Here is a 22,429-nt window from a genome sequence, read left to right on the forward strand (position 1 = left end):
CGCCTTGGTTACTGCTTAGATGGTAGCTGATCTCACTAGCAGCCAAGCAGGAAGTATATTGATCAGACTTGTGTACTTGTGAATACCAAGTTTATCTGCGGACACGCCCCGAATTTAGATCGGAGAAGTTCGATAAAGTTGCGCATCCCAACGTCTATAGGGCCAGGAACTCATCAAGTCTCCCATCCTTTCCCTCTTGTTTCTGTGCTGATGACAGGCTCCGCGGTTGGCGGTGGCTTTGGCTTCGTGGGAGGAGGATTCGGAGGTCTGCGCAGAAACTACAGCATGCATGATTAGCGTACACAGATCTGTCACACTTTCATGACATCAAGACTGACTTCAACTGGCGCCGCATCAGCTAAACAGTACATCTTTCTGGTGATTTTGCAGTGGGCACAAGGAAGGCTATTTAACGAAAGGATTTGGTGGAAAGTGAGGTCAACAGTGATGGGATTCGACTCTGCACACCCATCCAGCAAGCATATATGAATGCAGCACTCTTGAGTATGAGTCAGCTCCAGCCTTGTTGCTAACTACCCAATCGTCTGCAGCTTTCTCGGAAGGTGATTGGAGATGACTGATAATGGTAACGTGGCGTCTTTCTAGTGGTGCAGACCTCGCATTTGTTCAGTTCCCTCTGTTAATATTTAGCTGCTTATTATGAAGGATGCTTCATCATCGAGCTGTCGAGCATACTTTACTACTTGACTTTTGATAAGCTTCAAATGACTGGGCTTCGCTAGCAGACTACTACGGAATCATGTCAGGCCTAGTGGGTGCTGTGGATCGAGAAACAGCCTATGAGAAGGCATGGAAATATCTTGGTTATCGGGAATACTCACGATTCTTGGGCTCACATGCAAATTTCCTTCATGTTCGCCTTTTCCGAACCCTAAATGCTCGTGTTCTCCTGGCCATGCAGGACTACATTATTGAGCTCGAAGTTGAACTAGACAAGCTGGACTTGGAGGTTGCCCAGCCCTCTGCGCCTGATAAACACAATGGGTCTTTCCGACAGGAGACATCGACGAAACGCATGGAGCTAGTATGGGAGTTGCAGAAAAGACTCAAGGCTTACAGTAAACTCAGTCATAAGCAATGTCCATCGGGATGATCTTCTCATTTTTTCTAGACGAATACATTTCTACGTACTCTCAGCTATCCAAGCGACGCGCTGTTTACCATAGGGACACTACGAGCGTGAAAAATTGGCTGAGAGGCTGGCCGAACGCTATTCACGACGAGGAGACGGGATATCTTGACCATACAAGCGATCTAATTTATGTTACTGAGAGAGATGACAGCTATGTTAGTCGAAGACCGCAGCGACTTTTCCTTACAGGTCGCACCTGGCTCGCACGGCGGCCATCGGGCGATGATATGCGCTACATTGACAGTGGCACCATTCTACTCGATGAAGAGAAGACAGCTAAGCTGTATACCTGGGCCATGTTGGTCCTGGGATTGGCAATGGTCATGGTACCTCTATGGGCTTTGGCCTTTGTGGATGGGAAGGTTCATAAATTGATCATCATCACCTGCTTCATTTTCGCATTTCTTGTGTTTACGGCATTCGTTACGACTGCGCGACCGTTTGAAGCCCTAGGAGCGACTGCAGCGTAAGTGCTGCCTGCTTGTGATATGAGATTTCGAGTTACTGACAGATCAATCAGGTATGCGGCACTGCTTGTCGTTTTTTTGCAGGTGACACCGTAGTCAAACTTTCATAGCACAACATCACCAGCAATCAAGGGATGTTCATGCAATTACATATTATCGACACCATGTTTGTATCTGTTAATACACAGCACATTTCAGGCCCTACTTCTACTGCTTAAGAACCTCTATGCATACATTAAAACACACTGGCCCTAAGAAGAAACTAGGTAACGACTTCATATGATTCACAGCTATTGGCAGGCACCTGAACAATTGTATACACTGCTGATATCCTTACTTGTGGTTATTGAGAGAAACAGGAAGACAGCCACTGCTATATATTAACAGGCTAACTAATAGCTAGACTATACTATATATATATAGTTGACTTCCCTGTTACTCTATAGCTTGAATAATAATAAATAATTATAGCTCTTCTCCTATAGCTAGAATTTAAGTTTATAGAACTCTACCATCTACTATATATTATAATATGATTATAATAACCTACTGCTCCTAGGGCCTCTGATAAAGATCCTATTTTATTATAGACTATAACCTTAAGTATCTAACTTATTTATTAGCCTTAAGGTACTCTAAACTAAAATTAGAACGTTCAAGGGTCAGGAGGGATGTAGTATACAAGAGAACGTAATATCATAAAAGAAGAAATATAAGAGCAGAGATAGAGGTAGTATAAGAAAAGATAGACTATAGAAGCTATAGATATAGCTATTATTCTACTTATAAGAGCTTATAGTAAGTTATCAGTAAGTTTATAGTTATCCTCCTACTTAAGTTACTAAATAATTAATGTCCTTTACATTTATATGTAACTTTAGTATTACCTATCTATGGAAACATGATTCATGATCTGGAGAGTGCTCCGTAAGAGAGGACAGTCTATTGGCATCTTCTGCTGCACATTACGGATCGATCAGGAAGGATTTATCCTTTGAGTGGCACACTGCTAGTCAGTGTCTGTCAGAATCAGTGCTTGGTATGATCGTTGTCGAATGTAACCCCTCGCCCAACCCTACAGCGCTCCATTCCATATAACCTACTTGTTCAGCGGGAACATTGACTTAACAGCAGGAGTGTCACGCTGTCCCCTCAGCAGTTGCAGACTCACTCCAAATGCTACATGAATGAATGAATACATGTGACATCACTGCAGTCAACACAGTGTCTAACAGCTATAAGTCAGGTGCCGCGGCCGATAATCCTCAAGTCCAGCGCATTCTCTGTGCATGATCATCCAAGATCTTCTCCCATTTATCAGAACCCATGAGAAGGGCATTAGGCAGCGGTCTCTCGTCACGCTAGGCAAAGGACTGTCAGTAATGATTCGACTTAAACAGAATAGAACATGTTACCTTGGCGCCCGGTGCATCCTGTTCATCGCCGTCATACTACACCGAGGAAAAAGTCAGCACGATCATACCAAATACTGGGAAACCTCACATCATTAAAGTGCTCGCTCATCCGCATTCTCAAAAAGCACTTAAACGGCATCGTATCCTGAAGGATAAAGTCATACAACTCCTTGGCCCGCGGATCCATGTCCGGCTTCAGGGCACCAGTGAGCTCGTCCCGGATGATCGTCCATCCATCATGGCAGTCCAGACCGAGCGCGTAGACCAGATTCCCCAGGTGGTTCTGGAAGATGGCATGGTGAATCTTGCTCCAGATGTTCTCCAGATTTTTCGTGCAGCCTGGAGAGGTCATGCACAGCTTTATGCCGAGTTTCTCAAGTGTGGGGACATGCACCTTGATGCCTTCGAAGTCTCGGACGACGAAGCCGGTGATTTTTTTGGTCTGGCGACACACGCGAACCAGGGTGTTTTGTCCATGGGCCTCCATCCCGATGCCATACTGCACCAGCGAAGGGAGGACAGCGCGCAACAAGCCCGCCACATACCTGGACGGATATTAGTCTCCTTTTCTATCGCACTCTAGGAGAAATATTTACTCTCTGAGCCACTCATGCTTCTGCTCGACAGTCTCAAGACCAAAGACAATCTCCGCGTGTGTCCGGGAATCGTTCGCGGGCTGCTGAGCCAGCGACCCCGCGATGATCAGCGCCTCATTGTTCGCGTTCGCTCGAGCCTCCAAGTCCTCACGCAGAATACAGCCGATATGACGCGCTTTGTCTTCGTTTTCTTGCGTGTCTCCCTGCACCGTCTGGCTCCCCGACACAGACGCAACCTCTTTGAACCACCACAGATCCGGCGGGAAGAATTTGCGCAGCTGCTTCCTGACCAGCTGGCCCCCGAGGGTCTGGCAGGGGCGGATCGCCCGCACATCCGAAGTGATCTGGCAGGCAATGGACAGTTTGATGTGATAGGGGAAGTTGAGTTCTGGACGTAGGGTGAGGGTGCGCATCGAGGCTTGCGTATCTGCGCAGCCGGAAACTGTCTTCACCACGACGGCACTGGGGAAGTGGCGGAAGACACAGGGGAGTTGGAGACGGAGACAGGGGACAATGACTCTGTCAGCGCTCTCGGGAGGGGGGACTTCCAGCTGCGCCAGAAGAGGCTGCAGCGACTCCTCGAATGGGCCTGCGAGGGAGATCTCTGCCCGTAAGACGGATACGAAGGCCAGTGTTGGCGTGAGGAACTCGGGCAGGTCGTTGGGTTCAACTGGAGCTAGGCCTTCCTGTGCATAGCACAGTCTGTGAAACTGATGACGATTAGACAAGCTGACCGACATCAAAGAGGGGAGACCACATACCGGATGCGTCGGGTGTCCCCAGATCAGCGCCCGTTCCCACATGATTGACGGCGAGTTGAGGTGTAATGGCTCAGGCGAGGAGTGCAGTTCCAGCCACTTTTCTGCGCATTTTATCAGTATCACTTAGGAGAGGGAGACAGGAGAGTCTGTGCGAACCTGTATTCGCCTCACTATTCTCCAATCCCGACGCTATCTCTTCCAACGTTGTCGCCTCGACATGCTCCGTGAACAGGCTACTTGCAAACTGAAACAGAGGCCCCGAACGAAGCTCCCGCCCTTCAAACGGCCCATCCACGAGAGTGACGGGCATTTGCAACATCTCCGGGCGCACCAGCGACACGATGCGCCCTGAGCGGATGAAGATCCCAGCCCGCGCGCTGGGCTGGAGTCGGACACGGATGCATTTTCCTGGCTTCTCTGTGACGCAGCCGTTGCTGAACAGACACAGGTACGGGCCTTCGGGCTCGAATGTCTCTAACGTCCCGCTGACCAGACCTTCGTTCAGAATCTGACAGAGAAGGCGTTTGGTTACCTCGAACGAGGCTCGTTCGCGTACCGGCGGCACAGTCATTTTCAGTCAGATGCTGCTGGGGCTGTCACGGGATTTACGGAAGCTCTATGAAGATTGAGAACCTCGATGACCTGATGAGGTGAGCTCTAGCTGGAATTAACTGACACTGTAGTTTGCTCCTAAACACCAAGCGGCACCTGCATGGCCCATTCGAGACTGGCGGGCTGCGCGATTTTGTGACTGTGGCTTGCAGGAACACTTGTACTCCGCCTGTTCCACCTATGCAGGAATGTAATACATAGTTCCTCTTGGCAGATGGACTAAATTTCCCAGATTTACAGGTCTTAGCCCCGTCTGTGCCGTGGAAGTGGACACGGGAGTGACCGGACGGTGGAGATGCAGATCGCATCCAAAACATGGGTAAATGACAGCTAGTAAATTGCAAATTCAAAATACTGTTTCGTAAGGCAGGGCACCACGCAATACAGAGAGTATCCTATTCCTGCCCCTCCTATGTCGTGCCTGTCCCCTCCAGCTATTCCCTCCAGCGATCCTTGGTGATCGTCACCTTGACCACGCCCTGGATGATTGGCGCAAACTGGTCAATGATCTCCATATCCGCCGCTGTCGTCTCGTACAGCTCCATCTCGAGCCGGGAAAATACCACGGCAATGGACGTATACAGCATCATATACGCCAAACTAAACACCCTGTTTAGCTTAAAAGTTCACTGGGGATTTCAAGAAATACATACTTTGTGCCGATGCATTGCCTTCTTCCCTTGCTGAATGCAATCGCCCACTTTCCCAGATCGTGGCCGTTGTCGCCCAGCCAGCGCTCGGGGATGAATTCGTGCGGGTTCGGGAAAATCTCTTCGTTCAGTTCGACGACAGGATGGATCATCGATATCTGAGTCTATTGGACCTCATGTCAGATTTTCGTCCTCCATTAACGGAATATATTTTACTTACCCCACCGGGAATGTGGTAACCGCCGATATCCACTCCACCCTTTGGAACGATCCTCGGAAGGAAGCCCGGCACGGTATTACTCAACCGGAGACACTCTTTCACCACTGCCGTCTGGAAGAATTCAGATTGTGATTGAGAAAATGATCCGGCCAAGGGAACATACCAGATAAGGCAACGCCATGATCCTGCGATGGTCGAATTCCTCGCGAATGAAGGGGCTCGCCTCCCGCAGCTCTGCCTCCAGCTTTGCCTTCGCATCTGGCTTGTTGAGCAAGAAGTATGTCCCGAAGGAGAGCACGTAGCTGGTCGCCTCCATGCCGGCCACGAGGTAATTCAGGATATCGTCGAAGAGTTGGTCCGGGCGGAGCGGCTCGCCGGTCTTACGTTTCGCTTCAATCATCAAGTCGAAGTAGGTGCTGCGGCTTTCAACGGGCTTTCCCGCGTCGTGTGCGGCGATGCACTCGTCTAGCCATTGTTTAAAGAGCTGGAAAAGTCAGATGGTAGTGAACTCAGCGACATGGCGGAGACCGACCTCCTGTAAGTTCCTCAGTCCTGGTTGAAGTCTCTCCACCACAAAGGTAGGAAAGGAATCAATGACCCAGTTCAAAACAGGGTAGTAGATTCCTGAGTGTTGCAGTCAGCGACCTCTCCGTGGCACAGGAATTGCTAGCTTACTCGGCCAGGTTATGGCAGTAAACCGGTCAATGCTCAACATAAATGAGTGGTAGTGATCCGCATCCTGGGGTGAGTCGATCAAACCCAGCGGCCGATTGAATAGCAGATACGACACCATATCCGCCTGTGAGGATCCAGCCGGTCAGAAGGATTTCAGTCCAGCCAGGGATGCGCTGTCTTACCGCGAGTGACCGGTAGACGCGTTGGATGACGGAAGGGTTGCCATCTCTCCCCTGAAGCGCCATCGACTCGGCCGACTTGTTCAGCAACGCCGCTATCATCGGGGCAAGGTCATCGGCCGTCTTCCGGGAGAACAAGGAACTGACGATGCTGCGGTATTGCTTGTGCTCCTCGGGATCGGTGATGGTAAGGATCGATCCATCGATGCCGAGCAACTTGTAGACGCCAGGGTCTTTGCAGTAGTCGCTGCCTGAGTTGTAGATTCTAGCCTTGGTCAATTGATGTCCTGATATTAGGGTTGAAGGATTGGCATATACGTATGATAGTAGTTGGGATCACCCACGTGGACACGATTGGTCCCGATCCGGATAACTGGGGAATCTGATATAGTTAGCGAGGGTCACAATATCCGGGCTAAACACTAACTGTATGTTCTGTGCAATTGAATGGCACGCTTGGACAATCCTTGCCGCAGAATGTTATAGTAGGCTTCGTACAGATGAGTCGCCGCCGCCAGACGAGGCCCAGGAATGCCGCTCAATGGGTGGAAGTAGATCCGTCTGGTGTACTTGTAGAAGAGATAGAAAAGCAATGCTCCGAGAAGGAGTCCGGGTGCTCGATTCGACAAGGTTTGGAAAGTATCTACGCTGATGGTGTGGTGGCCAGAAATGGCCCAAATTGTGTTGGATTGTGCCATCCTAACTTTTTGGTCACAGGAAGCACCAAGAGAGTTGTTCTAGATGAACTTCCTCGGCTGCTGCAGAGGGCAACTTCATATCAAGACCACCGGATATTGCATAATGCAAAATTTACTTCGTATGGCATGACATATGGAGTATCGCACAGGCCATTCTATCCACTCCGAGGGGCGGCGATCGATCTGCTCCTGACCTGTATCTACCAAGACCATGATTATTTAGCTCTGACGGACATGGATAAGATCTTCATTGTACATGGAACTTCTCTGAGCCAGTCGCCTTCTTTACCCAAGATGGTCCTGTGGGGGATATACTGTAGCTCATTTGACTCGTCTAGCGTGAACGAACTATTGTATTTGTATCTGTTACTAGTGCCTGAATACCACACTAGAGTATTTGTATTTGTCGATGTATTTTACCGAAGCACGTCGACTCGCAAGGTACCACCATCATGCACTTCCTAGAAAGTAACCACCGGGGTCAACCAGAGGAGAACCCGGTTCCTGCATGAGCCATTGTCCTCATTGGTACTTCTGCCTTGAACTCGTTTGACTTTCGATGGTGCATCAGAATGACCTACGTAAGAAATTGTGGTCAGCTATCAGACGATAAAGTTGGATCAGTAGAACACAGTTCAATAAGCTGAACTGAGGTCCTTCCAGTGTAGAATATAGTAACCTCGGGGTGGCAGTAGAGAAAATAATACAATGAACTCGAGAATATGTAATATACAATCATCTCCCTCTGGCAATCATTTCCTTCAGTACGACTCTCTCTTGATCCTGCTCGACCATCTCCCGAAAGATCCCATTCTCCCTTTCCATCAGCTCCAGCGGAGTCCCAAACTCAACCGCCCTGCCAGCATCCAGCACCAGGATCCGATCAAAATCAGCCACCGTGCTCAGCCTATGCGCAACGACCAGCAGCGTGGTAGAGCCGCCCCCAAAGACCGTCCGGACGCACTGCTGGATCAGCCGGTCACTCTGCTTGTCCACCGCCGACGTCGCCTCATCCAGCACCAAGACCTTGGGTCGCCAGACGATCTCCCGCGCGATACAGAGCAGCTGGCGCTGGCCCTGCGAGAGGTTGCTCCCCCCGGCCGCCACCAGGCGATCCAGAGGCGAACGCTCACCGGATGCGTCCGGAGCGTCAAGCGTCCACCGGACGCTTTCCAGCGCCTCAAGGAGCTCGCTCTCCTCGTGCTCGTCGAACGGGTCCAGATTCGAACGGATCGTCCCGCGGAAGATCGCCGGATCCTGCGGAATAACTGCAATCCTACCGCGGAGCATCTGGAGTTTCAGCTGCGAGATATCAATGCCATCCACCAAGATCTGACCCTGTGCCGCTTCAAGGATCCGAAACAGCGCCAGAACAAGCGAGGACTTGCCGGCACCCGTGCGGCCTACCACAGCCACTCGCTCGCCCTCCTCCACCCGGAAAGTGATGCCCTGCAGCACGGAAGGTAGGTGCGGCGCGTGTCGCACAGCCAGATCGGAGACCTCGATACGACCCCGGGTGGGCCAGCTGGCGGGCGCATCGCGGCCTTCGTACCGCTCCGTCTCGAGCCGCGCGTACTCTCGCACCCGCTCCACGCTATTCATATCCTGTTCGAGGAAGGCGTAGTAGCGGATGACCAGCCCGATGGAGGCGGAGATCTGCATGGTGAAGCTGAGCGCGAACCCGGCGGTGCCGGCATCGACGTCGCGCAGTGAGACAATCAACGCGGCGGAGGCGGCGGAGAATCCCGCGCCGATCATGTTGATGCGGAAACCCAGCCAGCGGTTGAGCAGGCGGAGAGAGAAGTATGCCCGGCTGTGGTCGTCGACCTTGTCGAGGAATGACTGGCGGTAGGCATCGACGCGGCCGAAGGCACGGATGACGGGGAGTCCGGCCAGACAGGCATCGAAGTGGCCGTAGATGGGGCCTTTAGCGGCGCTGGTGAGGCGATTAAGCATGCGAGATGCGCGCAAGTAGGTGTGTGCGAAGCGATGATACAGAAGGACCAATGCAGCTGCGACGAGTAGGACGAGGGGGCTCACGAAGGACCCTGCCGCAAGGGCCATGGCGACATCGGCGACGCGGTCGAGGGTGTTGCGCAGGTCTCTTGCCAGCCGGGAATCGATCACGCTCACATCAGAGGAGAACCGGGCCAGAATGCGGCCAGAGGGGACGGCAGCGTGCCATTGCAGCGGGGCGCGGAGGATTGTATGGAGCATCTGATTGAACAGGCGCTGGGAAGCTCGAAAGGCAACGCAGATGATGAGATAGCAGCGGGTGATTCCAACCATGCCAGTGATGAGGGATAGCCCAAGGTAGACGGCAAGATAATATTGCAGATGATCGGGTTCTGGTGTGCTGGCATTTCGGCTGGTCCAGAGCTTGATGCACCAGGCCTGAGGAATATCAGCCATACCGAATTAAACAACCGCGGGGAGAAAAGGAAAAAGGGGGGGGAAAAAAAGAAAGAAAGCTTATGGCTCACCCGACCCAGCAAGAGTCCGCTATAGCCGACAAAGGACACGATTACCAGAACCCAGAAGAATGGTGAACCTCCTCGGGCCGCGTATGCCTGAAGTGCGTCCCAGCTCAATCCTGCGGTTTCCTCGTCATCTCTACGAGAAGCCTGAATATGTTCTATCTGAGGCTCAGGTTCCTGCAGGCCCTCATTATCAACGGTCACCACAGGGTGCACCTTGCCCAATTGCTCCCGTCGAGCATCCTCCACCGACATCGCAACCGCAGTGCCATTGCCCAGAGACACCAGATATTCCGCCGAGGACAGGCAAACATCGACATGATGCGTCACAAGAATCCGGGTCCTCCCGCGGGCGATCTCTCCCATCAGCGCATGACGATGCAGGTGGGCCCGCGTATGCACATCCACGGCGCTGAAGAAATCGTCTAGCAGGAGGGTCTGCGCGGGACTGTACAGTGCCCGCGCAAGGCTCACCCGCCATCTCTGCCCACCGCTCAGATTGACGCCGTCAGTGCCAATCCCCGTGAGGTCTCCGGCAGGTAACCGCTCCAGATCCTTTTCCAGGGCGCAGGCAAACAGGACCAGCGCGTACCTGTCCGCGCTGAAGGGGGTTCCAAACAGAATGTTGTCTCTGATCGTTCCTCGCTCAATCCATGGGGCCTGGGGAACGTATGCTACCCGGCCACGCGAGTATTGACCGGTCTCAGACTGGATGTACAGCGGAGTCGGGGCGCTAATCGTACCAGCGAGTAGATCGGATTCTCCAAGGATGGCGGCCAGGAGGAGACTCTTCCCCGTTCCTGTGGCGCCGGTGATGATGCTCAATGCACCCGTGGGGAATCTTAGATTCACGCCGCTAAGGGACGCTGGGGACGATGGCCATGCCAGTGTCGCTTCCCGGAATTCAATCACCTCGGACGGCATCACGCTCGACACGTGGTCGGGCTCCGCGAAGAAGAGGCTGAGGCGCTGCATACTCACAAACGCGTTGGCGAACATTGAGACAGTATCTGGCAGCACGCTCAGCGACATCTCAATAGAATTCAGCACAGTGATCGTCGTGAAGGCAGTGGTCGCAGTCAGATCACGGTTTCTCAGCAGTGCCACCCCCAGACCCGCCACCGAGAGCAGAATCGGACTCAGAAAGTACAGAGAGAACAGGAAGGTCTGCCACAGATACGCGGACCATTGCGCGCGCATCTCCTGGCCGCGCAGGTCACCGACTCGCCCTTCCCACCGGTCCTCAAGGGCGGCGAACTTGACATGCTGGATGCCCCGTAGCACCTCCGTGACGAGAGTCAATCTTTGGTCGCGGGACTGGTGCAGATTGCGCTGACTCTGAGAATATCTCTTGACAGTGTACGAGTTGCCGCAGCCTGTGAGAACGAGGACGATCCCACAGGCCAGCAGGCCTTCCCAACCCAAAAGATTCCACAGGAAAACTGATGCCACAAGCAGCTTTGCCGGCGTTTCGTAGAGCTGAAAGGTCATGCTGACGAAGTCTGCGACGGTCTTCGCATCCACCGCCGCCAAGCTGATAGGATTCAACGGACCGTCGACATTATTTCCCTTCGCTCTGCCTGTCTTCGACGAGCATGCCGGGCCTACATTCCGGCGAACGGCCTTGTCGAAGAGGGCTACTGTCAGCCGCTGCTGCACGCGGATGGAAAGCTTGCCGTACGAGATCCAATACTTCAAGCTATCCAGGATAGCTGTTACCATGGTTGAAGCGCAGAGAAGGACGAGGAACGTGTATAAGCGGGCCTCGTCTCTTTCACCCTGCCGGTCGTTCTCTAGCGTCGCGAGAATCCTCATCACGGCGAACTGGGGCACGAATCCCAGGAGGGATGAGCTCAGCGTGATGATCCCCTGCCAGGACAGAAGACCAAGCTCGGACCGTAGAATCACCACCCATAACCCTTGAGCGCCGGCAGTTCCACCGCTCATCATCTGAAAGCATGTGCGGAGTGCACTCTCAGCCCGCAAGCTGTAGCCGAGCTGGGGCAAGTTGCTGATCCGCACTGTGCATGTTTTCATCGTTTTCAGCCATGGCGCTATCCAGCTGAAGCTCAGCCATCCCAGGTAGGAGGTCGAGTATTCTCGATCCACGGGAGTCCCGTGGTGAAATAAATCGGGCCGGCGCGGGACCAGGAGATTCGAGACAATTGCGCAGAGACTCGCAGCAATTTGAAGCCCGATGAGGAGGCTTTCCAGCGTCAAATGTTCATTTGCATCGTAAAGGTCATTTAGCTGCACGAAGAGGACAATGACCGCCACCGCGCAACTAAGCGCAGCGCGCAATGCAATTGAGTAAGGTGCAGGAGCCGGGAGACGGAGAAACAGAGCGCTACATTGCAGGCCCAGAAATGCCTGTTGATTCGACTTTATTAGTTGGATTGCTTATCCGGTACAAATGTCAACTCACCCAGATAACAACTTGCAACGAGTCTATCACCGACACAGCGCGCCGTTGAAGTCTCAGAGACAGTGCAATCTTCGCGATGGAGATCCCGCCACCAAGTCCAACACATGCCCCCGTCAGGCGGTGGATATTCCACGCTGAGGCTGAGGCCTTTTTGATAGAATCCGCCGTCGCCACTCCGTCTTGATCCGCGTAGAACTCGGTCAGTAGACGCATTGTTTTACGCTTGCTGCGCCATATTATTGGGATCAGATACCTGTCTGCGTATGCTCCCAGCAAGATGACGGCAAGTAGTCCCACTGCGCTCACCCGCGCGGGAGACACATTTTGCGTCAGGAACAGAACAGAGCTATTTCGCTGACCAAACAAGGGTTCCTGAAGCCCAGGTAGAATCTGAGGAGTGGACTCCATTAGCAAGTCTCCGTAGAGCTTGAACTTCGAAAGTAGAGCAACTTGGTAGGAACTACACAAGAACCATAGCGGTCAAGCAAAGTCTGTTAATCTTTGCAGATTGAGTAGGGCCCAATCGATGTTTGGAAGGAGTAGACTGGCGGAAATCACATTCTTTGGATTACTGGAGTTCTACCAAGTTACAGATACTGGGATTCACATATGGACTTGTGCTGTGATCCAGCTAGGGAGCTATCCGCCTTGCGAGATCAATTCGAGCTATTGACTGGGGACAGATTCGAGAACAGGGGAATAGCGCAACGAACGTGTCAGTAGGCTGCCGCCATTCTATTAGATGTGGACCGGAGATCTTGCCACGTAGACATATGACGAAAGGAGAAGGCAGGATGTGAACATCATGGATTAGAGACAATATACTCTACATCGAGTATTATTCGATGATCGGCGAACCGCGTATTGAGTAACTATTGACTTGTGGCCCGCCCTTAGTTGAATTCCCTCAGCTTCTGGTTGACCTATCCTACGCACTTCCGGGCATTAGAGCGGTTCGTTCCAATCTCCAGCATGAAGCGGTTCCGTGTCGCCACTTGGGCAAAGTCAATTCATGCCCCCTGTATGTATGTATCACTTTGCTGTCACAGTCCACTGCGCAACCTGTCAGATCTCGCACAGACTACGTATCGGCTCTGTCTGCAGTTTGACGATAGGCTAACCCAGGACCTTGGCTGGCTGATCCCAGTAACACGGTGCGTTATTCTGGCGCCCAATTCGTCGGTCAGCCCTGTGGGCCTCAAGAGATCTGCATGAACGCATCTGGGAAGTTGGGAACATCACACTGCAGGTTGCAGATCGAGACATTTTATGGTCTGGGCCGCATTTACCGTGAGATCTGGCAAAACTTCAGTTCATCCGGCAAGCTGGGTTCACAGTCCGGACCTCGCATTCCTTCCTTGGCATAGAGGATTTTTATCTTACCCCTTGCCTAATCGAGGAACGACGTGCAGGTAAGTACCAGATGGCGTTATAACCGTACGGTAACTTGAAAGATACGCGACACTTTTTGCAAGTCACAAAAACCAGTTAAGAATTCCGCTGTATACTCCGTATTACCATTACTCCAAAGCGAAGGCGTCCGCGCTAAGCTCCCAGCCCCACCTCTGCAAACAAGTCCTTGAGCACTTCAGCCAGGTAAGATCCATACAACCCCTCAACCACATCGAATGCATCCAGCTTGACCGTCTCAGAGCGCCATTGATGTCGATCCTGATCCTGAGCTCGGACAAGTTGCTGCTTCTGCTTCTCCTCGGCAGCCAGTCCTTGGCACAGTCGCAACAGAAATGGCTCAGGCGACGGGTCATCCAGGTAGAGATTCGACCCTGTCTCATTGCTGTTGATAAATATACGTCGACATAGATAAACCTCGAGTAGATGAGGGGCAGCCGCAGATGCTGGCAGCGATGCCCGCAGCTTCTTCAGCAGTTTCTGACTCCGCGAGTAGATCCGGCGCTCGAACGCGTCATCGACACTGATCAGTAATTTTGTTGCTGCGTCGCCATTGCCACTTTCTGCGGCGCATTGAGTTTCTTCCACAGCCGGCCTCAGTACCTGGTACACGTAGAAAAGATAGCTCAGACCCCGGAAGTCGGTCACCCGCTCGTTCTTCGGGACCAGCGCGTAGAAACGGGCCCAGGTAGCGTCTTCCGTCTCTAGAACGCGCAGGATATCATCCAGATCGGGGAGGATGCTGTTGGCCAAGGAGTCACAGATCTGTTGGCATACCAGGTCCGCTAAAGGTGAGACCTGGATATCCAGTTTCCGACGGTGAGGAGTCCCACCCAACCGCCGGGATAGCTCGTGGTCGACGAGGCGGCGGAATACCCGCGACAGCTGGTGGTGGCGCTCCTCGACGGCGTGCATCCATTGCAGTGCCTCGGGGAAGGTGCAGCATCCGTCACGGAGACGCTCCTCGAGGGAGTGGTAGTAGTGGAAGCTGGGGATGTCGAGGCGGATGCTCAGTGGCGTTGGCTGGTATTGATTATTTGCGGATAGTACCGCAGCCAGGTCGGCGATGACTGGGACCGCGCGAGCGAGGTATTCAACCTCGTATAGGGTGACTTTGGCAGATTGGAGTCTGGATATGTCGAGCCGTTGACMCCGTGGCATACTCGACTGGATGATCCTTGATGCCCAGAGGCACATACCCGAGATAACGGTGATATCCTGCACGAGGTCCATGGGTTGCGTCCTCCCTTCTGCCCCAGGAATAATCTGCGCCAGTGGAGTTGAAAAATGCAGGTAATGTGTGGCTGTGGGATGATTTCTTTCGGGCCTGAGGGACTGGTGATTGAATTGAGTCTTTTCGAACCAGGTAATTCCCTCGATCAGGCGCGCGTGCCCTTCACAGGGTGACCCTCCGACCAACCCGCTGCCAGACACCCTCAACGGGACTGGGTGAGTAGTTTTGCCACGGTTAATGAGGTTGGCGACCTTGACGGCCACCTTGCGGCCTTTGATGAATGCCTTGGTATATTTCGCTGCGTCATGGGCCTCGTCGTTGTTGCTGTGTTCAGCCCCCGTATTGGGGAGATGGTGATATCCTCGGATCGCAGACGAGATCTTTTGTGTGCAGTGTTCGATATTGTGAAAGGCAATGGCGGCTAGGGATCCAGCTTGGTGCTGGAGGTCGGCAACTGGGATACTGTCGTCCATGGTATCTAGCTTTCTGGAATGTCTGTGTGATATTCGCATTATCGGAGAAGATAAGATATGGGAATTTGCAGCCTATGTGATGTATTCTACCTCGTCGACTAGACAATATGTCTGTCTAACTCTACTATTGAGCGGCAGGAGAGTGAGATGTGGCTGCAGGAACTCTACGTACTAAGACATAGCAGCCATCTTTACGGATCCTGATTGTTGCATAATTATTTTCATGGCATGGGCTTGAGACACCGTCAATGGTATCATTCTATTGGCGCCGACCTTGTTCAGAGTTGATGCTCTCAGCAACCAGTGGAGAATAGGTGCTGCGAGGATCCACAGCAGCTGTAGATTCATCCCTTGTGCCATGTGTGGTGATGTCGATGGCGAAGGAGTAATCGAATTGAAAATTACCTCAATACCGGTACCTCGTACCTGAGCTTGGAGAAGGTTTAAGGCAAGATCTGCAGTTTCCCAGCAGGTCCAGGATCGAAGACGCATTTACGTTCGAGTTGCCCTCCAAAGGTCACTGCTGATCTAGGGACCGCCCTGCCCGAACGCGACCTTGACCACAGATAACCTCAGTATCACCAGACACAAGAGACAGCTTTGATAATGGATGGACTGGGCCCTGCATCGGCTCAACATGGGAGTGACCGTATTTCCTTCTCTGGTTCTTGCACCCTGCCACTGGGAGCTCCTCAACCACCAAATGAACCTCACGTACGTCAATCTAACATCGATGGCTACAGCGTCATACTGACACGTTTCAGGCTATAAGCGTTTCCCTGCCCGCCTGGGAGGCTGTGACTGCCGTAATGGCCGGTGCGGACTGGGCTATACGCCAACTACGAACCAGCTATCCTAGGTTGTACCTGACCGCATCTCTGCGCTCTAGCCTAGTAATGTTTTCGATATCTGACAATCTTTTCCAGGTTTGATATTCATAACTATGTGAGAGGGTTGCACGATGCCGTTCTGGCCAGATTCAAGTGCCCGGTGCAGACGGTGTGTCGAGCGTTTCCATCCCAGGAAGCTGCTGAGCGTTTTGTCGCAAGACTACAGAAAGCAGATCCCTCAGTATCGGCGCACATGGCGCGGTTCCAGCTTCCTCGTGAGGCAGTTCCTGAGATGGCAAAATGGGCTGCGTTCTCAGTCGTCTTGTTTCAGGGAAGTCACGAAGAAGTGGCGTTCGAGTTCTGGGAATGGTTCGGAGATGGCATCTCCAGCAGACATGCCGAGTTCTGCGTATCTCTGTTTTCCTTCATGAATTCTGATTCGGATCACTCTGAATATCAGACTGTGGGTCCAGCTTCCCATGATCTGAGTGCCATGACCATTCCAGAGTGGATTGCCTTCTCTACCCAAGACAAAATGGATATCAAGTCCAGGCTTGCCAGCTCAGCGACATCAGCAGATCCAGCCTTGAAACCCGTCGGAAATGACGATGTATTTCTCTATGCAACTGGGATGGCTGCAATCAGCGCCATTGCCCGCGCGCTCGCTCGGACATCGGAGGACTCTGGCGCTGTGGTGTACGGGTGAGTCACTCAATATGAATCATCTTGCACAAGGTAATATGCTGATGAGATGATAGGTGGCCGTACTCCGGTACTCCTCATTGCGTACAAGGCTGTGGGTTCAAGCGCTACACCATGTACGGCCATGGCTCTAAGGAGGATCTCGATACACTCGAGTCCTTGCTGGTTTCAGGGACTCGATACACGGTGCTGTTCTGCGAGATCACGTCCAATCCTCTATTGTCTACGCCGGATTTGCACCGCATCCGAGATCTCGCCAACCGATTTGGCTTCGTCGTCGTGTGTGATGATACACTTGGCACGTCCGTCAACGTGGATATCCTGCCATATGTCGATGTCATCGTCACCAGCTTGACCAAGATCTTCAGCGGCGCAGGCAACGTCATGGGAGGGAGGTATGCATTCAACCTGTTGGACACTCACAGCTCGTTCTGCCGATATTAACCACTACAGCCTCATGACCAACCCCAACTCCCGCCGCTACAGCTCTCTCCGTGCCCTTCTAAACAAAACCTACGAGGACCTCTACTTCCCCCTCGATGCAAAGACAATGGCGCACAACTCCTCCGACTTCGCAGCCCGCGTCCACAAATGCAGCACGACCGCCCTGCAGATTGCCAATTTCCTCAAGTCCCATCCATCCGTCGAATCCGTCAACTATCCCACCACGGTCGCCACCGCCCCTCTGTACGAGCAGTACCGCCGCCCCGACGGCGGATACGGATTCCTCCTCAGCGTCGTCTTCCGCGAGCCCGCGAGCGCGGTGGTCTTCTACGACAACCTTGATGTGTGGAAGGGGCCTACTGTCGGCACGAATTTGTCGATTTCCATCCCGTATTCGGCGCTGGCGCATGCGAAGGAACAGGACTGGGCGGCGGCGCATGGGGTCCCGAAGCATATTGTGCGGCTGAGCGTTGGGCTGGAGGATTATGGCGATTTGGCTGAGCGGGTTGGTCGGGCGTTGCAAGATGTGGAAATGAGAGAGAAGATGGGTCAGAGATGTTGATTTTGCAGCCATATACTATATAGCCTATAGCATTACAGAGTGCCTGATTTAGGAGTATATAAGGAAACAAACATAGGGATACATCGAGGTTATTACATTACACTCGTTTTCAGTCGTAAAGCTTGAAGATTATGTATTTTCAATTGATTCAGTGTCATTCCTGTATTGTATTACACCACATAACGATCACGTAAATTGATAAAGAGTCCTCTAAATGGAAAGATGAGCTGGGTACTAGGAGTGATGAGTACTGCCATAATGCATACTGTTCCTGTATTGTCACAAGTGGATCGGCGAAATGCTGTCCTGTGGAATAAGGCTTGTGAGGCACATCCATGAACCAGGCACCCTTTAAGCCGTCGCGGTTAAGGTCTGCTGCTTGGTATCGGGTCTACTAGTTGTGATTATACACAGACATCACGACTCTCAAAGTCTATCAGAGCCAGCAAAAGTAGTCCAAGCATCTCTGCAGGAGACCTTGACTAATTTTCACTAAGATGACCAAGAAAGAGTCTGCGGTGGATGTGTTGATTATAGGGGCGGTAAGTTGCCTCACACGCAAGATCATATTGGTACTTACTCGCCATAGGGCCCGGCAGGGTAAGGTTCTCTGCAGAAATCTCTTCGTGGGAACACGGAACCCATGATAGACCAGTACTGACGGCTCCCAGCCTAATGGCCGCCATGTGGATGACCAAATGCGGTGTCACCACACGCCTTGTCGAGCAACGACCATATCAGCTTCGGGTTGGCGGTGCGGACGGGTAAGCCTACGCTCAGCTTTCCTGAAAAACGACGCAGCTCACTCGAGGCACAGTATCCACCCACGCTCAATGGAGATGTTCGAGAGTTTCGGCCTCGATCAGGAGATCACGCAGGTATGGGAGCCCATCACGGGGTGGGCGCTTTGGTGTCGAAACGCCGAGGGAACTCTCGCCAGATCCGATCGGATGGATAATCCTACCCCGGTGCGCTGCAGGTAAGTTTTTTATTGGAACTTGTCGAGCGGGTATCTCATGATGCACACAGATGGGGGCCGGGACTGCTACAGCAGGGCATCATAGAACGGATCATCAAGGAGCATATCTCAGAGCAACCTTTTGTTCGGATCGAATATGAAACTGCGCCGACCTCACTTGTTGTCAATGAAGATGCGCTGGGTGATCCAGACAGTCATCCCTGTGTGCTTAGTCTGCGCCATGATGACGGTGTCGAGGAACTGGTCCGGGCGAAATATGTCATTGGGGCGGATGGAGCACGCTCGTGGACCAGGAAGCAACTGGGATTCCGGATGGAGGGGACGCGGACTCGATCCGTCTGGGCTGTCACGGATCTGGTCGTTGTGTCGGACTTTCCAGAGTAAGTTGACGGCAATCCAATTTGAGCTGGAGGTCACTGATGTACTTACAGCATCCGGATATGCACGACAGTCAACAGCTACGGCGAAGGAGGACTCTTCTTCCTTCGGCGGGAGCGCGGCCTGACCCGTTTCTACGTCCAGCTAAATCGCGCCGATGAGGAGGAGTTTCCTGCTGCGTCCATTACGCAAGAGCTCATTATTCAGAAACTACGGAGCCTGCTGAGGCCTTATACAGTGAGTGATTCCGAATGAGATAGCAAAATTGCGCTAATCATGACCTTTGTAGTTTACTGTCACGCGTTGTGAATGGTGGGTTATAAGCTTATTATGTCGCTGTTGTGACTTCTACTAACCACCAAAGAGTGTAGGTGGTCAAGCTATACTGTAGCTCACTATTTAAGCAATGGGATGACCAAGCATGATCGCGTCTTCCTCGTCGGCGATGCTGTGCACAACCACTCTCCGCTGGTTGGTCTAGGCATGAACATCAGCATGCAGTATGTGCCTCTTTCTCTACTGACTGACGATTTGCAGCTCCCATACTAATGCTACACCAAGAGACTCGTACAATCTGGGATGGAAACTCGCCGGAGTGCTCAAAAAACAACTGAACCCTGCTATTCTATCAACCTACGAGACAGAGCGACGCCCTGTTGCGGAAGAACTGATTGAAACAGATCGCTTTCATCTGCAGCTCTTCGACGCGGTCACTGTCACAGGCTCAGAGCCGGCCTGGATGCAGGAGCGCGAGGAGGCCTTACAGCCTTCCATGCAAGGCTTTGCCGTCCACTACCAAGACCCGCTTCTTACCGCAGCAACGGAAAAAGAACGCAGGCCTGACGCTGTGACACCAGGGAAGCGCTTCCCGCAGTTGAACGTGTCTAATCATGCAACAGGGAAAGCCTATTCAATACAATCACTTCTCAAAAGCGAAGGAAGATTTCACGTCATTGTTTTTGCTGGAGATCTCTCCCAGCCAGAGGAACTGAATCGATTCAACACCTTTGGCGCTGCGCTGGAGCAAATCGAGGAACAGATTGTCCCGGCCTCGATGGGAAAGTTCAATGTTATTGCCGTGCACCGGACCCACAAGACAGCGATTGAGCTTGCGAGCATGGCGAACATTTTCTTCCCTGTTTATGAGCCCACGGGAAGAGACTACAACCGGGTCTATTGCGACATGCAGACGAGCTATGAGGAGGCTGGGATCAGCGAACGGGGCGGTGTGGTGCTGGTTCGCCCAGACCAGTATGTGGGATGGTGTGGCGAGCTGGAGGATGTTGCAGGATTGACAGGCTATCTGCAGCCGATTTTTGAGGTGATGAAGCATGCATAGCTTGAGATCGGCAAGAGCTCATCAGATGAATTCGACTCCTGTATCTTTCCAGTGGCCCAAAAAATACAGGCTAAAAATCAATAGCTCTGCGGTAGTCAAAGATTGAGACCTGTTTTCGGCTTGTGGCGGGCCGATCCTCAACCGATCTATGGTTATTGTCTTTAAATTCAGCCATAAATACAGGACGAATTTTCATACCAATGCAGGACGAATGCCGATTCTACTCAAGACCGTACCGTATTAAGTAGCCTTGGAGAATCGAGTGCAAGTATTACACAGATCAAAACTTCCGAGGCGTGCATGGCTGTACAGTGACCCCAGCTGCAATGTAGACCAGACCCGCTGGCATCAATCCTCAAGCAGTGTAAGTAAAAGGTGTATCATTATTGTATGTGCTTACATGTTTAGAAGAATACTCAATTAATCTACTGAATTACTCTGTGCAGCCATCACTATACATAACTCTGCAGAAACACTCCTGGCCGCTGTCAATTCCCATTTGCACAGAAGAGATATCGCCTCAGCCCACACAAAAATGTACGAGAGTATCATTCCCTTCCCAGATCAAACTGCAAGCACAGTCGACAAGTACTGCTACTCCCATTCCACAGGTCTCCCACCCCTCTTCGCCGAGCACGCAGCATGGACAGTCGAAAAGTTCCAGACCTCGTATATGATGTGCTGTCCGCTCCAGGCCCAAATGTGCATCTTTCTCGCGAGCGACCGCCGCGCGAGACGGGTGCTCGAGATCGGGACGTTCACGGGATACAGCGCGCTGGCGTGGAAGGAGGGGATGAAGGCCGTAGGCGGGGAGGTGTGGACGTGTGAGGCCGGTCCCCGGGCGATTGCGGCAAGCAAGGAAGCGTTCGCCAAGTACGATCCGGAGGGAAAGATTCAACTGGTCGAGGGACCTGCGCTACAGACGTGAGTGAGCCGTGAACTTTAGGACAAATGCAGCTAAGGTATGGTGAAGGTTGCGAGAGATCAACGCTGCGCCATTTGATATCATCTACGTCGACGCTCGGAAGGCGGAGTATATCGAGTACGTGGAGATTATTCTGGAGAGGCATCTTCTGGCGGAAAATGGGATTATCCTTGCGGATGACAGTATGTATCCCCTGTCACTGCTCTGTATAGGTCAGGGAGTAATGGATATGACAGCGATCCATCTCGGGCTGGTGGCAGATAGATCGCCTGCGAACMCCCATTCGGCGCGGGAAGATATTGAATACAGCCTTCAGCATGCCGATAATGTGCATGAGTTCAATGAATGGGCAGTCAAGGTATGCTCTCTCCGGGGCAGAGTTCCAAGTACAATGCTAACAAGGTTGTCTAGCATCCTCGACTGGATGTCCTCTTGCTTCCAATTTTCAACGGGGTGACTATGATCAAAATCAAGTCGTGATCCTGAAAATTTGCCAAACTTTGAGAGTTTGAATTATTAATTCCGAAACCATAAGCAAAAGATGATTGTGACCTATCTCCTGTAGTTCCCTTAGTAACGAGGCACGGGTCGCATACGAGGCGTAGCTGAAGAGCGGTAGGATCTAAGCCAGGATCTTGCATACCCAATCTTTCATACCATTTTCCGTGTAATTTACATGTGACAGGTATTGATTGCAAAAATACCACTCTTTTCCATTGCAATGTTGGTCCGCAATGTTGGTCCCAGGATGCCATGCCCCACGGCATGGAATCAACCCATTATTTCCACCCAAGATCCAGAGATCCATCGCCAACCATTCCTTTT

The 22,429-nt window shown here is 52.2% G+C and overlaps 8 protein-coding genes across 8 annotated transcripts; 4 read left to right on the forward strand and 4 right to left on the reverse strand.

Annotated features, from left to right (window-relative positions):
• Nucleotides 1-760: 760 nt before the first annotated feature.
• On the forward strand, nucleotides 761-1,716 carry Asppvi_005660 (uncharacterized protein; the record flags this gene model as incomplete). The annotated part of the gene is made up of 3 exons (XM_043301576.1): nucleotides 761-1,079; nucleotides 1,133-1,619; nucleotides 1,674-1,716. The coding sequence occupies 3 exons, from the start codon at nucleotides 761-763 to the stop codon at nucleotides 1,714-1,716; spliced, it is 849 nt and encodes a 282-aa protein (XP_043157511.1).
• A 1,169-nt stretch (nucleotides 1,717-2,885) lies between these two features.
• On the reverse strand, nucleotides 2,886-4,963 carry Asppvi_005661 (siderophore; the record flags this gene model as incomplete). The annotated part of the gene is made up of 6 exons (XM_043301577.1): nucleotides 2,886-2,981; nucleotides 3,036-3,071; nucleotides 3,124-3,580; nucleotides 3,632-4,341; nucleotides 4,393-4,493; nucleotides 4,549-4,963. 6 exons carry the CDS (start codon nucleotides 4,961-4,963, stop codon nucleotides 2,886-2,888), a joined length of 1,815 nt encoding a protein of 604 aa, XP_043157512.1.
• A 475-nt stretch (nucleotides 4,964-5,438) lies between these two features.
• On the reverse strand, nucleotides 5,439-7,426 carry Asppvi_005662 (cytochrome P450; the record flags this gene model as incomplete). Its single annotated transcript, XM_043301578.1, has 9 exons — nucleotides 5,439-5,604; nucleotides 5,658-5,818; nucleotides 5,875-5,985; nucleotides 6,038-6,358; nucleotides 6,407-6,498; nucleotides 6,550-6,673; nucleotides 6,732-6,993; nucleotides 7,047-7,110; nucleotides 7,156-7,426. 9 exons carry the CDS (start codon nucleotides 7,424-7,426, stop codon nucleotides 5,439-5,441), a joined length of 1,572 nt encoding a protein of 523 aa, XP_043157513.1.
• A 735-nt stretch (nucleotides 7,427-8,161) lies between these two features.
• Nucleotides 8,162-12,736, reverse strand: Asppvi_005663 (uncharacterized protein; the record flags this gene model as incomplete). The annotated part of the gene is made up of 3 exons (XM_043301579.1): nucleotides 8,162-9,820; nucleotides 9,910-12,273; nucleotides 12,329-12,736. 3 exons carry the CDS (start codon nucleotides 12,734-12,736, stop codon nucleotides 8,162-8,164), a joined length of 4,431 nt encoding a protein of 1,476 aa, XP_043157514.1.
• Nucleotides 12,737-13,873: 1,137 nt separating this feature from the next.
• On the reverse strand, nucleotides 13,874-15,445 carry Asppvi_005664 (uncharacterized protein; the record flags this gene model as incomplete). The annotated part of the gene is made up of 1 exon (XM_043301580.1): nucleotides 13,874-15,445. The coding sequence occupies one exon, from the start codon at nucleotides 15,443-15,445 to the stop codon at nucleotides 13,874-13,876; it is 1,572 nt and encodes a 523-aa protein (XP_043157515.1).
• A 637-nt stretch (nucleotides 15,446-16,082) lies between these two features.
• On the forward strand, nucleotides 16,083-17,983 carry Asppvi_005665 (uncharacterized protein; the record flags this gene model as incomplete). The annotated part of the gene is made up of 4 exons (XM_043301581.1): nucleotides 16,083-16,159; nucleotides 16,372-16,977; nucleotides 17,034-17,372; nucleotides 17,431-17,983. 4 exons carry the CDS (start codon nucleotides 16,083-16,085, stop codon nucleotides 17,981-17,983), a joined length of 1,575 nt encoding a protein of 524 aa, XP_043157516.1.
• A 675-nt stretch (nucleotides 17,984-18,658) lies between these two features.
• Nucleotides 18,659-20,679, forward strand: Asppvi_005666 (uncharacterized protein; the record flags this gene model as incomplete). Its single annotated transcript, XM_043301582.1, has 7 exons — nucleotides 18,659-18,747; nucleotides 18,801-18,962; nucleotides 19,013-19,342; nucleotides 19,394-19,577; nucleotides 19,630-19,652; nucleotides 19,712-19,840; nucleotides 19,878-20,679. The coding sequence occupies 7 exons, from the start codon at nucleotides 18,659-18,661 to the stop codon at nucleotides 20,677-20,679; spliced, it is 1,719 nt and encodes a 572-aa protein (XP_043157517.1).
• A 535-nt stretch (nucleotides 20,680-21,214) lies between these two features.
• On the forward strand, nucleotides 21,215-22,084 carry Asppvi_005667 (O-methyltransferase; the record flags this gene model as incomplete). The annotated part of the gene is made up of 4 exons (XM_043301583.1): nucleotides 21,215-21,603; nucleotides 21,653-21,786; nucleotides 21,817-21,962; nucleotides 22,016-22,084. 4 exons carry the CDS (start codon nucleotides 21,215-21,217, stop codon nucleotides 22,082-22,084), a joined length of 738 nt encoding a protein of 245 aa, XP_043157518.1.
• Nucleotides 22,085-22,429: the final 345 nt, after the last annotated feature.

This window comes from Aspergillus pseudoviridinutans (assembly GCF_018340605.1).
Source record: "Aspergillus pseudoviridinutans IFM 55266 DNA, scaffold_4, whole genome shotgun sequence".
Lineage (NCBI taxonomy): Eukaryota > Fungi > Ascomycota > Eurotiomycetes > Eurotiales > Aspergillaceae > Aspergillus > Aspergillus pseudoviridinutans.